At 46.9% G+C, this 13,946-nt stretch overlaps 1 protein-coding gene across 1 annotated transcript; it reads right to left on the reverse strand.

Moving 5' to 3' along the window:
- Positions 1-6,799: 6,799 nt before the first annotated feature.
- LOC119400195 (uncharacterized) lies at positions 6,800-13,367 on the reverse strand. The gene is made up of 2 exons (XM_037667200.2): positions 13,314-13,367; positions 6,800-9,100 (listed from the first exon to the last, which is right to left on the reverse strand). The coding sequence occupies exons 1-2, from the start codon at positions 13,353-13,355 to the stop codon at positions 6,848-6,850; spliced, it is 2,295 nt and encodes a 764-aa protein (XP_037523128.1). The 5' UTR covers positions 13,356-13,367; the 3' UTR covers positions 6,800-6,847.
- Positions 13,368-13,946: the final 579 nt, after the last annotated feature.

Here is a 13,946-nt window from a genome sequence, read left to right on the forward strand (position 1 = left end):
TGGAGGCATAACATTAAAAATGTTCTATGCAATGTTCAATAAACCTAGTTTTTCACAAATATTCTTGCATATTATACCTTAATATGAATTTTTCGAAGTAATACCATTAAAAAGTATAATCACTTAGCGTTATATTGATATTAAATATTACACTTTATCTATAATATTATTCGTAACCAAAAATAATTACTAAAACGTACAAAATGAGGCCAATTTTCCCACGCCCACGTAAGAGTTAATGTACAACAGGGTTATCGCCATGCTGATTTTTGGCGATAATGGCGGCAGAGTACCCCTGATGTCGCATTCTAAGGACCGTTTACTTCCCAACTTTACCCCCTTAAAGACTGTGACAAAAGGCAGGACGTTGTGAGCAGGATATCATCGCTTTATTTTCATTATTGCATCCATCGCGAAGCTTCTTTTCTTTCACGTTTGTCCAACACAGGGGGGGGGGGTCTGCAGCATGACCCGGGGAGAAAACGGCGCACGCCTATGCGTATATAAGAGCGGTTAGCCAAGACTAAGCGTCTGTAACCAACATTACCCAGCATTGCAACAGCAATGGACCTTTCCTTAAAGTCGTGCGCGCCACCATGCATCGACGCAGTGCATCACGGGAAAAAAGAGCGCCGAACTCCGTCGTCTGCTTCAGCTGCGAGTTCAGGCTTGTCGTAACGCGCATGGTTCGTCGACACGCCATCTCCGGAGATCATCATGCTATTATCGCTCGTTCTGACATCGTGCTGGTCGCCATATGCTACGGAGTAAACCACGTTGCATCTGGCAAGGCATGTCATGCGATGCAACTGAATTTCGCAGCAACAATGTCACTTCGATGACAGCTAACGCGGCTTTCATTGTGCATTGCGAGTCCGTAGCTTCGGAAAACCGCTTGCGCAGAGCGGGCTCGTAATCTGAACGAACCGCTGTTTATATTGGAAGAGTATCACGCGCGGTCGATCGTCCCAACGGTTCAGAGCTCTGTAGTGAGCGTGTTTTTGATAGCCCACGTTTTCTCTAAACTCATTGTCGGACTTCGACTATGTTTTTTTCATTGTAACGATTAAAGAAACCGAGTCCAACAGATCCCATGCATTGTGGGAATAAATTTCATGCGAAGCAGTCAGCGAGTAGCAGCCTATGCAGGATTTCTCGCTTTGAGCAAAGCGTTACGAGGTGCATCGGCATCTTTGTGGAAATTCATTAATTGTGCGCATATCATGGGCTCACCATGCACTCCGAGTACCCGTTCTGATGCAACACATTAACGTAAGTAACATATATGAGCTGCCTTTCTGCACAAAATGCGGTACCTACTTTATGATCCTTGTTTTATTGGAAACGTGGCCCCGGAGTTTTGGTGTCGGTGGTCGGCATGTTAGTTTTGACTACGATTCCTGGAAACTCCTTCCAAGCGTGCATTCGTTACTTCTTGCCATTATCAAGCACTACCAACTCCCGCATGCAACGCCCGCACGATATTATTAAAGAAATCGCAAGGGCGTACGAGTGACAAGCGAAAGGCGGAGATGACACTCGCGCGTCATCTCTGCCTTTCCCCTGTCACTCGTATTTATAGCTACGTTTAAACGTCACATCGAGTACAGCGAACGTTTTGATTTATTTCACCATACATTTCATAATTATTTTGCAGGTGTGATATCTCGGCAAGTGTCACGATTCCTTTGTTTCAAAGGGTCTCTGAATATGCCTGAAGAAAGCAGTTCAGGAATTTTCCGTTGTCATTTTGCGAGTCCAGTGTTACTACCCACGAAGCCGGGCATGATACAACCAAACATGCAATTTCAGGCTACAGAATTTTCGAAGTGGATAAAGTATCGTGTGCAGAGGGTTGCCAAAGTGTAAACCATCCTCCTCGTCCTTGTCGGTTTATCCGGCGCAACTATTCCCTCTTCATCTTCTCGTTTTTATGGAAACAGTGGAACAAAATGTGTGCATGATTCATCGTGTTGTTATCAAAACCTAGAACACAGCACGTCAGTTCGCCTCCTCGTCTTGGCAGAATTGTGTCACTAAAACAAGCTTGTAGTGATCACGCGGCACAGTGATAAATCAAAACACGCAAGCATACGCACAAATTTACGCGAGCACACGGTAGGAAGAACGTCGGACAAAGTGCGGCCAGAGAACATCTATACCACTTTAGAGAACGGAAACTGTAGATTTGAATGTAGTACGAAAATAAGGATAGCGGCGGCGTATATTAGAGTCTTTTAGCAAGTTACGGAAATACGGTACGCAAATACGGTAAGGCAGTACGATAGCGTTCCCCCTTTCCCGCTGGTTGTGCTTTGGCCGCTCAATGACCGGGAAAGAAGGAGCGGTACCGTACTGCCTTACCGTATTTGCGTACCGTATTTCCGTAATTTGCTAAATGACTAATATAGCGCGAGGAGAGACGGCGCTGTTTAAAGAGGAAGCGGAGGAAATTCATTTCTTAACAAAATGGCGTCGTGCCTGGTTTTGTGCGGCGCACTGGGGTTGCTTCAGCCGCTACGGTTCTACGGGTTCCTCCTACGCTCGTCAGCCGGCACAACATATGACATGCAAGAAACCGGAGGCCAAACTACAATGTGAGCGTCGCTATCGCGCCAGGAGGCTCAGCAGGGCCTAAACTGGCGAAGGCGCACGCAACAACGTTTTAGGTGGAATCATTTGAGACGAATACATTCGTCTCAAACCATAAAAGAGCGAAACAATTAAAAAAGCTGCAGAAGTACATACAAGCAATGAGATCTCACCGTGAAATATGCGCGCTAACAGCTTACTGAACCCGAATTTGCCTTCGCCTAACAGGTGGGTCAGCTTGCCGAGCAAAAAAAAAAAAAAAAACGCATCAATCGACTACATCGCAAGTTTTCGTTGACTGTAGGCTTATTCGAGTTTTTAGTTGTACATAATGGAACCAGACCAATGACTATCGATTGTAATTCAACGCCCTATCTGCGTCTCATTCGGCCTGTCCTGCGGCAGCATGGTAAAGCAATGCTTATCGAGACGTACACGGATAAAATCTGTTGATTGCGATTGGTTCCTTGCGCATGTTGCGAAAGGGAGTCAATCGCGATCGATAAATTCAATCCATCCTGAGAGATCTATTGCGATCGAAAGTGACCGGTGTAAGGCCTGTTGCAATTCTCCTGCTCAGCTAGCTGACTGAAAACGCTCCTTGAGTAATTATTCAAAACTGTGCACACTAGCTGGCGACTGACCGCAGCCAAGAGGGCTGAGAGGAATCTCAGCTTTCATACCTAAGGGGCCCGCATGGCATTACTGCAAGTGCCTGGTCACGAATGCATTCCTATGAGAATGGTCTCGTACTTGTATGCAGTTGTGCATTTTCCCCTAAATATATAACCAAATACGCGTAGCACATTTCTGCAAAGGCACACGTTGCTGACGTGCTCGAAGATACACACTATGAGCATATTAAAAAAAAGCAGTTGTGACTAATGAAAACAGCAAGGCAGTTGCATTGCCTGATAATTATTGCTTACAAACTATGAGTAAAACCCAAGCAAGTTCCCATCCTTTTGGCCTGGTACACCTCGCACTCAACTTGCGCCAACAATAACTGCACGATGCAGTTGCAGCTGACTGCCATGTGAACAGCACCATAGTAATACACGTGTAGATTTCTGTACAATGCAAGGGTACTACACAAGACAAAGCACTATACAAGAAGTGTACAACAGCACTATGAAAATATCTCTTGGTTCACTCATTGTTGGCATTCCAAGGCACATACCTACTCACCATGTGTCGTCTCTTGTTTTGAGAGCTTATAATGCATTATTCTAAATCAGCATGTGCTTGGTGAAGCTAGACTAGCGTTGAACCCTCTCAAGTAAAGCTAGATTAGGGAATCTGCTTTGAAGAAAGTGTTGAATGGGACATCATTGGCCTTGGTGAGGTTAGAAGATTTGGGGAAACAAACAGTGCGGACTGATGGACACATTCTCTGCCAGAGAAAGCTCCCAGAGAAGCAAGGGTGTGGCACAGAGTTCTAACCCACAAAGATCATGCAGGTGATGATGAATATTAACAGCATCAATGAAAAAACAGCATGTGTCGTGAAAAAACAAAGTAGCAGATACAAACAGAAAGTAGCACAACGGTACACTCCAACGTTAAGCCGTGACAACAAGGAAGTAGAAGAGGTCTATGAATAGACATTGGAAAAGAAATGAGCCTGGCGCTTGTAGGGTCTCGAAAGAGCCGCTCTCTGAACAAACTAACGCACTCACGCCATCGTGCAACAAACGCGTGGACATCTTACAACAGCTCCATATTCTCTGGACAAACGCGCCAACAGCATTTACAACAGCTCCATATTCATGGGAGATTTATAAGCAATAATATGAAAAAAGGAAGAAGAAGAAGCATTCTGCAACTATGGCATGAACTATAGGAAGAGGGAAGGTGAAATGTTAAATGAATGCGCAGAAAAAGACATTTACTCTATATAATGAACACCTTCAAAAAGCACGGAAACAGGAAGAAAACATGGAAAAGCCCTAATGGAGAAACAAAAAATGAGATAGACGTCTAATATGTGGAAACCCTGGCGTAATGCAGATCATAGAAATTGTGCGTAAAGCAAGGTGTAGTAATCACAGGATAGTTAGGGCAAAGATTGTACTCAACCTGACGAGAACAAGGACGAAAGAAAACAGCCCCACTTCTATGCAGTCAGGACAAAAATAGGAATGCACGATTGTCATTAAGAACAGATACAATGCTCCAGAAGAAGAAATGACAACATAGAAAAAATGAACGAAACAGTCATTCAATCAAAACTTGTTGCTGGCGGGTCGGTTCATGATGTTGACGAATTAAACAATGCGCTAAACTAGACAAAGATGAGAGGACAACACGGATAGGTGCAAAAACCCAAACTAAACCAATTGCTAAAGCAATTGAAGCAGCAGTGGAAGTCTGAGGCAAAGCACAGAGGCAAGAAATAAGCAAGCTTTCTCAAAACACTAAAGAGTTAATAAAAAACGACAACAGATTACAGTAACTACCTCAAGAGATAAAAGTAAAAGCATCAAAGCAGGACGAACCAAAACGCATGCAGCGAAGGATAAGCAGGGCAATGTTATTAGCAATTGGAAATTGTAGGAAAGTTCACAGTTCAATTCTGAACTGTGAAATTCACAGACATGCCACCTAACTTTGATTAAAATTAAAGTAAAACAGGACGTTGAACTTCCATATGTAACGCCCTACAAGCTTAAGCAGCACCAGGCTTGTCCCACAGAAAAGCAACCGGAGAAGACAGCGTAACGGTTGACCTGATGAAAGATAAAGACTCGAGAAGTTTGCGACCCTCTACAAACAATGCCTGAAGTCTTCAAAGGAACCATCGAGTCGTGAAAATGCCAGTATTAAATACACATGAAAGGAGATGTAAAAATGATGTGAAGAACTGCAGACCAATCAATTTTCATGGTAGTATGCAAAACATTTACGAAGGTGATGCAAATAGGATAAGAGACGATCTGGACTAATCAACGTTGAGCAATTAATTGGCAATCTCGTACACAAAATTAAGCTTGCGGCCGTATGCGTCCATTTGTTACGTATACAAGCACGGTCTGGGGATGTTCACTCTCGGTCAAAGTTGGGAGCGTACAGGAAAAGCCACTTCGAATCTCCAGGACTGTGCACTCCGGCACATTAAATTTTTCTTTTCATCATCCTTTCTCTATAGGGCGTTAGTCAAGACCATTGGCAAATATTTTTGCGACACGAAAAAGGATGCATGTTGGATTTATAATTTAGTGCACCATACGGTAAGTGTGTATTCGAGACGATTTTATTACCGCAATATTTGACATTAAACCAGTCATTTAATCGGTTTATTACCAGCGCCCTTTTGTAGAAAACGTATGTGAGGACTCTGGTCTAAATATTACGATAACGACTGCACAGTCTTACATTTAAAACTTTCACCTCCCTTTTTTGCCCCATACAGGGCACCGTGTGCGAAGCAGTTACCTCAAAGTGTGGGCGCGCACTCGCGTACGTGTTCACGACTGTACAAGATCGTCGTACAGAATAGCGCTGGGCGAACAGGCACACATGAACATATGGCACGAGCGCCTTGCGTCGTGTGCTCGTTAGGAAGATGACGCTACGCATATCTTGGATGGTTGCCAAGCGCATGCGCCAACATTAGGAAGACCCAGCAGTTCGTACACGAGAGGCCGAGTGCAGACATCAAGCGAAACAAGACGCAGGTGTTCTCACCTAAGAAGCCGAACGAAAACGTTGCCATGGCGCTGAATACATTTGCGATACCGATTGCCATGGTGTTTTTCTTTAATGTTGGTTCAACATTTCATTAATAGTATGTTCGGAATGTAAGGATTTCATTTCTTATAAAGTATATGTTTTATAGCTAATGACTTTCTACACAATGTTTTCATTACTTCGATTTTTTATGCTGGCCACGTATACGATGTTTTTAAGGTATACGAACTACTTATGCTGCTGAGTACTATTCGGTGACGCGAAGACAACACTTGTTGAGCTGGTAAAATGGAATCAATTTATTCACACCACACGAACTAGAGGGCAAAGGGCATGACGACACCTTTGGAGGCACACAGTGTAACAACGAACAAAGACAAATATATCCTCACAACAACGCCACAATTGCCACCATACATTTCGAGTTGGAGAACAAAGTAGAGACATATTAGAGAGCATAAAACACCCGGAAAAAGTTCCTGTAAAAGTTTTAAAACGTAAAACCACAGGCATGGACTCACGCTATCAACAGCGATGCATTGCAACTTAGGAAGAATGTCCTAAACTAAGTCTTCCGATTATGACACAGCTTGCCTTTGAGATTCAGAGCCACGAGAAAGATCTTGACTTCCTCGATGAAGTCCTTATTGAAAGTGCGCAACGCATTTGTCCTTTTAACAGATGCCCCTGTTTGTCCATCTTCAGTGCCAGCAAGCGGAAACTCCGGCAACACTCTTTCTGAACGCTTACAGGCTTCCATAATCTTCGGCTCCAGTTCTTTTCTATTGCAACCCATAGTGCGGCGCAGAACGGCTCTGTAGTTGTTGCACGCCTTCATGCGAATAAATGCGTACATGCATGCTCTCGTACAATTGTATCCGAGGACAGCGTCCACAGCCCAGCTGGCGACGACCCTGTTGTTTTGCAACATCTGCAACAGATCCCAATCATACGATTCCTTCTTCTCAGGGCCATACAACAATCGCACCTTGGAAATGGCGTAATTGGGCTTAACGCCGAGTCGAAGGTGTTCCTTCAGTTCTTCAAATCCTCTTCGAGTGTCCTGCCACACTGTTAGCTCCGCTATGCTACTGTTCTTTCGAAGGGTTTCTCCGAAAGCGATCGCCACCTCACGAGACAGCTGCCATTCGCGGCCAATGGTCACGGTGTAGATTGTTCGGGAGGAGGCCAACCCCTTGAGTATCGTGATCGCGACACTGGCGTCGACGTCAAACAAAAGCGTGACATGTTCGAGTATACTGCTGTTAGCAAACATATCGGCCAGACATTCGGCGCCAGTGCAGCTCATAGGTATACCAGCCACGCCTTCCAAGGTCAGGGAAGTTAGGGTGTCCCCCGCACGACGGAGAATATTGATGGTGTAGGGCCCGTCTAACGCGGACGTGTCCACCAATCTCAACCTACGAAAGCACGTGGCTCTGTAGGCTTCCTCGGACTGGTAAAGCTGCCAGTCGCTTCTTAGCACGTACGTACAATCCACACGTTCGCCCAGGCCGAGCTCGGCAACACGCTTGAGCACCAAGCGATTTACCTCTTCGTCCGCAGGCAAGGTACCGATATGAAGTGCCTCCATCGTCTCGTTAAGTGAGAGCCCGCCAAAAAGCAGCAACAAACTCGCTACAGGAAGGTCGCACTCTTCCACCGAAAGCTCCACTAGGGTCTTGTTCTGGGCAATCGCTTCCGCAAGTTCCGCCATTATCTCTCCATGTTCTTCGCAGTAGTTCCAAGAGGCTAAACTCAGCGATTTCATTCCTCGGTTTCGTCCTATCGACTCTGTAAGCTTACGCCACTGGTCAGCAGCGCACTCGTCCATGTGAGGAAAGCCAATGCAAACCTTCAGACGCTTTAATGTCGAGTTTTCGAGCAGAGCGCCTGCCAGGTCCTTCAGGGACGTGTACATACGAGAACCACAATCAAATATTTCCAAATCAGAGAGGCACGTATTGCAACGAAGACGCTTGAACAGTTCCTCCCAGTTGCACGGAGCCTCCAGACACAGTTTGCTGAGAGGTGTGTCCAAAAGGTTCGCCACAGCATTTTTGAATGTCTCGCATGTGCGAATTTTCTCACGTAACTCTAAAGACGCTGGACGGCTGTGCTTTGTGATGGCCCCACTCAGGACCTGCAGCGCCACTGCGGTCATGCTGACGTATTTTAGCACCAATCTCTTTAATCCCTCGTTCTGTGCTAGTACATCGCAAAGCAGCTCGACTTGGTTGTCACCGAGAGCTATATGAGCAATGATTATTTCCGAAAGTTTGGTAGCATTTTCGAGCGACTGAGCGACGCTGAAATGGCTCTCATCGGCAGGCAAGCCTACAAGTTCGACTTTTTCAAGGTGAGCAACGTTAAGGGAAAACAGCCTCCAGAATAAGGGAGCGTGAAAGCGCGCGACAGTCGCTACGTTGATGACTACTTTGAATATGCACCTATGCGTTGTCAAAAGCCAGAGGCAGACGCACATGGAAAAGAGGTCGTGTGGACTGGTCAGGATGTCTTCCGCGTTTTCTAGAGTTTGCAAAGCGAACGCGTTCTCGTGAATGGCAATCATTTCAATGCCATGTGGTATTAAGACGGTGTTGAACCTATGGTGACAAGAGAATGCCCAGCAGTCACCTTTGATGCCATGTGTACAGTGGTTGAAGAATGACTCGATGAGGTCGTTGCCATCCCGAAAGCGGCTATCAGCCAACTTAAGTAGACGTTTGATTCTGTGGACATTTTGAAACACATCCCGATCTTCGTTGCACAAGAAGCTTGCGAAGCCATCCATGAGCGCCTCGGCTAACTTGTTTGCCTGAAATAGAAGAATAAGATACGGTGGGCACTTGCACGCGTTTTTTTTTTCAAGGCTTGTTTAACCCTTCACACACACACACGCACACACACACACACAACAAAAATGTGAAAGTAGATATCACTGACAAATTCGTGAACATGACTCATTTGGCAACATTAGTCGCATCGTTTTCCCATCGGAAGGGAGCCACTTGGAGATAGTCTTCAAGGTGATAGGCGCTGGCTGGGGTGATTTACCACAAAGCTGCGGGTATAAAATGCAACGGAGAAGCGTCCATTGCTGGACCCCGTGAAGACGCAGTGCAGCACAATAGTCCGCATAGGCAGCCGCACTGCGAAGCGTCTCAACACTTGGTGCTATGCGTGGAAGATTACAGCGGTCTTGAAGCTGTGCAATATTCCCGTTTTTATTTTTTCAGGTGAAAGCCTTAGATACCTCATCAAACGCGAAAATTGACTCGGAGTCGCCGTCGTCCCGCGGCGTTGGAGTAAACCCGAGCGATGCAAAAAAAACATCACGTGATGACGTCACCAGATGATATCACGACGTCACAGATCGCCAAGTTGTGTCACATCACCATGAAGCCACTTGACGTCACATGATTAAGTCATCACGTAACATCACTTGGTCAAAGGTGGGCCGATTACGTAGGCAGTACCCAACCAGATGAGGGAGAATGCTTGAAATGCCTCAGATCCAGGAGGCAGTGCAAAACCACGTTAGGTACAGAAAGCTTTCGGAAGGGGGAGGATCAATACATTTACTGAGAAGAAAAATAAGATGGCTTTCGCCTTCGAGTCATCTTAGGCGAATGCAGAAGGGACCCTGCGAATTTTTCTACAGCAAAGCTGCATATGCTGAGGCGAAACGGATGTCCTTAGGCCGAAGATCCCTAGCGCAGGCATGTGCCACAAATTGGACAAGCCCCACTACCCACCACTGTGCCACTAAAAATGAAGAAGTTGACCGCGGGAAGAACATGTGGGTCACAGAAATTGGGCAAACCAGACTACTCACCACTGGTTCACTAAAGTGTCGCGAGAAGCGTCGAGAAGGAATTCAACCGTGTGTGCTTGAGTTAATATGGGCACTTGAGTCGCTTTTGCCCGTTAACATTTTATGAAGAGGGTGAAAAGTAACGTAATTTTTTTCTTAATAGTAAGAGTGATGAATCGCGCGTTTTAAACGCGTGAGTGGTTCCATTAACCATGGCTCAGGAAGATAGCACCCGCAGACCACGCATACACAAGGCGTTTACCAACGTATTCGATGGAATAAATACGCGACTACAAGTTTGTAGCCCGCGCTATCAGAGTAGTGGATCATGATACTTTCCTTCTGCGGCAAAAATACAGGAACTGATTCCCAGTGATTCATTGGTTCGAATAGGGGGCAAAATGTCCCGGAAAAACACGCGGGTTATGTCATACTGAAGTACACACATTGAGCACCTTACGTTCCTTCACGTCTGGTAGACCGTGCACATGTATAATACGGACCAAGCGAGTGCATGGTGAAGTGGTCAGCTATCCAATTAGTGAACCCTCAGCTGTTAAGAGTGGCATTCGCACGCATTTCAGGTGACCGTTTCTACCAGAGGCACGCAAATTACCAAAGTATCGGCGCAAGAGGTCGTCGAAATAGTGAAGGCATCTGCCTTTATTCTTTTTTTTTTTTTAGTTAGCTCCAATATTCGGCTACGCCTCTTGTGCCAACATCATGATAACGAGTGTGCCACTGGCAGAAGCGATACCGGGCATTAAGAGGTGCATATCGACCAAAGGAAGGCTCTTAGCGGGCGGCTCGTCAGCCGAGGCAGCTTGATGGCAATTTCGGCAGCTGCTCGCGTGGTTCGTACTTTTTGGTCAGTGGCAGAGGCGCGGCGCTTGCTTTGCTCCGTAAGAGAACGTGCAAGTGCAGCTTGGAGTCATTGTACTCTTAGGGTCTGTTCGTAATAGGCCTTGTGCGCTGCTGTTGCAAATCGGACATGCAGCGCCACAGCGGCGGCCGCTGGCAAAATGTCCCTGTTCCCTCCGCACAGCCGCGCTTGGCCGCAGCAGGTTGGGAATGCGCAAGCGTGTGTACGCGGCGAAAAAAGTCGGCTTCTATCTGCTCTTACGAGTTCGCATGTCATAACAGCTACAAGTACACGGCCGGGAAACTGCCGAAGGTGCAATTTTATCATTGTCCATGGAAGTGGTACGAGGCTGATCGGCGAAAACGTTGGAACGCAGCCGTTCGGCGCACCCGATAAGCAAACGCGTCCTGTCTTCGCACGATTTCTTTCGTTTTCTATCCAAGTCACTGACGTAACCAGGGGTATTCAAACCACCTCCCCCCCCCCTGATTTTAGATTTTGCATGTGTGTATATATACACGCACGCATAAAACTCATGGACGAACATACATAAAGTATCGTTGAACCCCCAGCAAAAAAAAAAAAAAAATTCTGGCTACGCTACTGCTCCGGGTAATATTGACACATTATTGGTTCCCTTGTTCCTTTTACTATTGTTCGCCGGAACGGAGATTTTGTGGGAACCATTGTGGCGCAAAACAGTCCTCTGCAGTGCCCATTTTGTCGGCTGTGCACGACTGTCGGGCTGGGGGGCCACAGGGTCGGCTTTATGATCGGAGGGCCTAGACGAAAAACAGTTGAACGTGTTCAAAAATATAATTTAGCAACGTGTTCGACGTACTAACAGCGCTAGAAAACAGAGACGGACACTTCGTGCGGTATATCTTTTTATCGCTGCTAATACGTCATTTCAACTACCCCAGTTTTCTGCTAATGCGCGCCAGTCATAGGACAAGCGACGCGCGAAGCTGCCGATAAAAAGTAATTTCTATCGTATGTCAAGGAAAAAGTTTACTTGCTTCTAAACGCACGTCGTACTCCAAGCCCTTTATTTGTGCGACGCATTTTCCGAATATTTCAGATGGACCGACAGCACTGAGCAGTTCTTATCTCACGCAGTAAACGTGATTAGCGGCATACAAATCGCCACGCCGAAGCGAACTACTTCGTTTGAAGTATTTCTGAACGTTTGCCATTTGGTCCAGGGGGCAGCCGCAAAAAGAGCAAGCGGGCTCGTTTTGCATTGCCATTTTCACGCATCGACGTTCACCGCCCGCAACTTCGAGCTACGCGCCGGGAAGGGAACAAAATGTGCTAAGTGGCCGCATTGGCGCCGCGCGAGAGTGGTGGTGCCATCAACTGAGCGCACGAGGCCTATAATCATATTAGGCTATAATGTCAAATTCGGTAATGACGACATTTTGAACCAACCAAAGAAAGTGCAGAAGCCCTACAGGCCAATCAGAGCGACAAGACAGCGAATCCGAGGATATTCGGAATTGAACCCCAAGAACAATATTGTAGCAAAGCAATTTCGCACACACTTTTAAGCCCCGTTCAAACTGAAAGCTTTCGGGTCACTGGACAAATCGCGCGGCACATCGCACAACCGGAAAAAGCCCTCGTCGCGCCGATCGCTCTGCGACATATTTTCGTCGCCGGGAGAAAAGCATCGCTTGACGCAAGACAATCAGAAAGTGAGATTACGAGAGAACGGAGGGGAAGGCGCGTGGAGCTATTGACGGCGTGGAAGTGGAAAGCTGCCAGCGTGGCTGTGGTCATGCATAACACCAGCGCTGAAATGCCGCTTGCGTTCTAGCACCGCTGTCGAACATGAGGCTATGGCTGGACAAGACAGGAGGCGCGACGCGCGCGCACGCGTTTCTCTTCTTTTCCGGCCATGGATGAGTCAGCGCGTCTCGGGACAGTTGGCGGGTGCAAGGAGCATGTCGCACGACCGGGCACACTCGCTGCAGTATGAGCAGGGCTGCTTTGTCACCGATACGTTCGCGCCTAATCGCGCGACTTGGTGTGAACGGGGCTTTAGATCGCCCAAAATATGTCTGCCTGCGCACGAGCGTTTTCGCATTCAACCACGACTGGAGAAGGGCGGCTGGTTGCTAAATTCGCTAGCTCGTGCTCCGCAGCAGAACATCGTGGCCCAGCACGAGCGCTCGCCGCCGTTTTGTGCAAAAGCATGCAGCACGTGCCGTAGCTGGCCATTGTTGCGAGAGCCCATGAAGTGTTCACTAATTGCTACTCAGTACGCATGCAGCTAACAAGTTAACGAGGACCGAGCACGCCAACAGCCACTACTTCGATATGTATGACAGAGAAGGCAGTGTACAGTACCTGCTCAGGTTCAGAAGGCGAGCTAGATTGTGAAGAAGACATGGTTGCGTAGCAAGGCCGCGCTGTCTGCTGTTGGTAGCGTCTTATGCTGCAGGTGGCTTCAAGAACTATCGTGGTACACCTGCCGGCGTTCGCTATACATAACTTTCGAACAACGAATGGGGCGCCTCTTGCGGAAATCGATCCGCTTTGTAGTGCTAACTTCAAAGCACATGCGCAATTGCTCAGCATCTTTCCTCACGACAGATGAAAACAATTTATCGTATTATCGCAGTATGTCAATTTGTCCGGCGAGAAAGATATATAAAGCAAATTTTACTCACGAGGGTACAGTAATCAGGTCATACTGCGTAAAAATTGATGCCCGCGAATGTCCGTGATATTGTTGTTGGATAGTAAGTGTGTGTGTGTGTGCTGAAAAAAAGGGGGGGGGGGTATTGGGTTAGCAATGTAGCATTTTGTTGTGCGGACTGGTTTTCCCCTGCCGCTGAAATGAGCAGCCGGTGTTTCATTTTTAGTGAACCAGTGGTGAGTAGTGGGGCTTGCCCAATTTCTATGGCAGATTCGCGCTCGGAGTTCTTGCGCCCATAGGACTGACGAACTTTTGATTTCGCCTAGCCCCTATACAGCGTC

This window comes from Rhipicephalus sanguineus, chromosome 1 (assembly GCF_013339695.2).
Source record: "Rhipicephalus sanguineus isolate Rsan-2018 chromosome 1, BIME_Rsan_1.4, whole genome shotgun sequence".
In the NCBI taxonomy this organism is placed as follows: domain Eukaryota; kingdom Metazoa; phylum Arthropoda; class Arachnida; order Ixodida; family Ixodidae; genus Rhipicephalus; species Rhipicephalus sanguineus.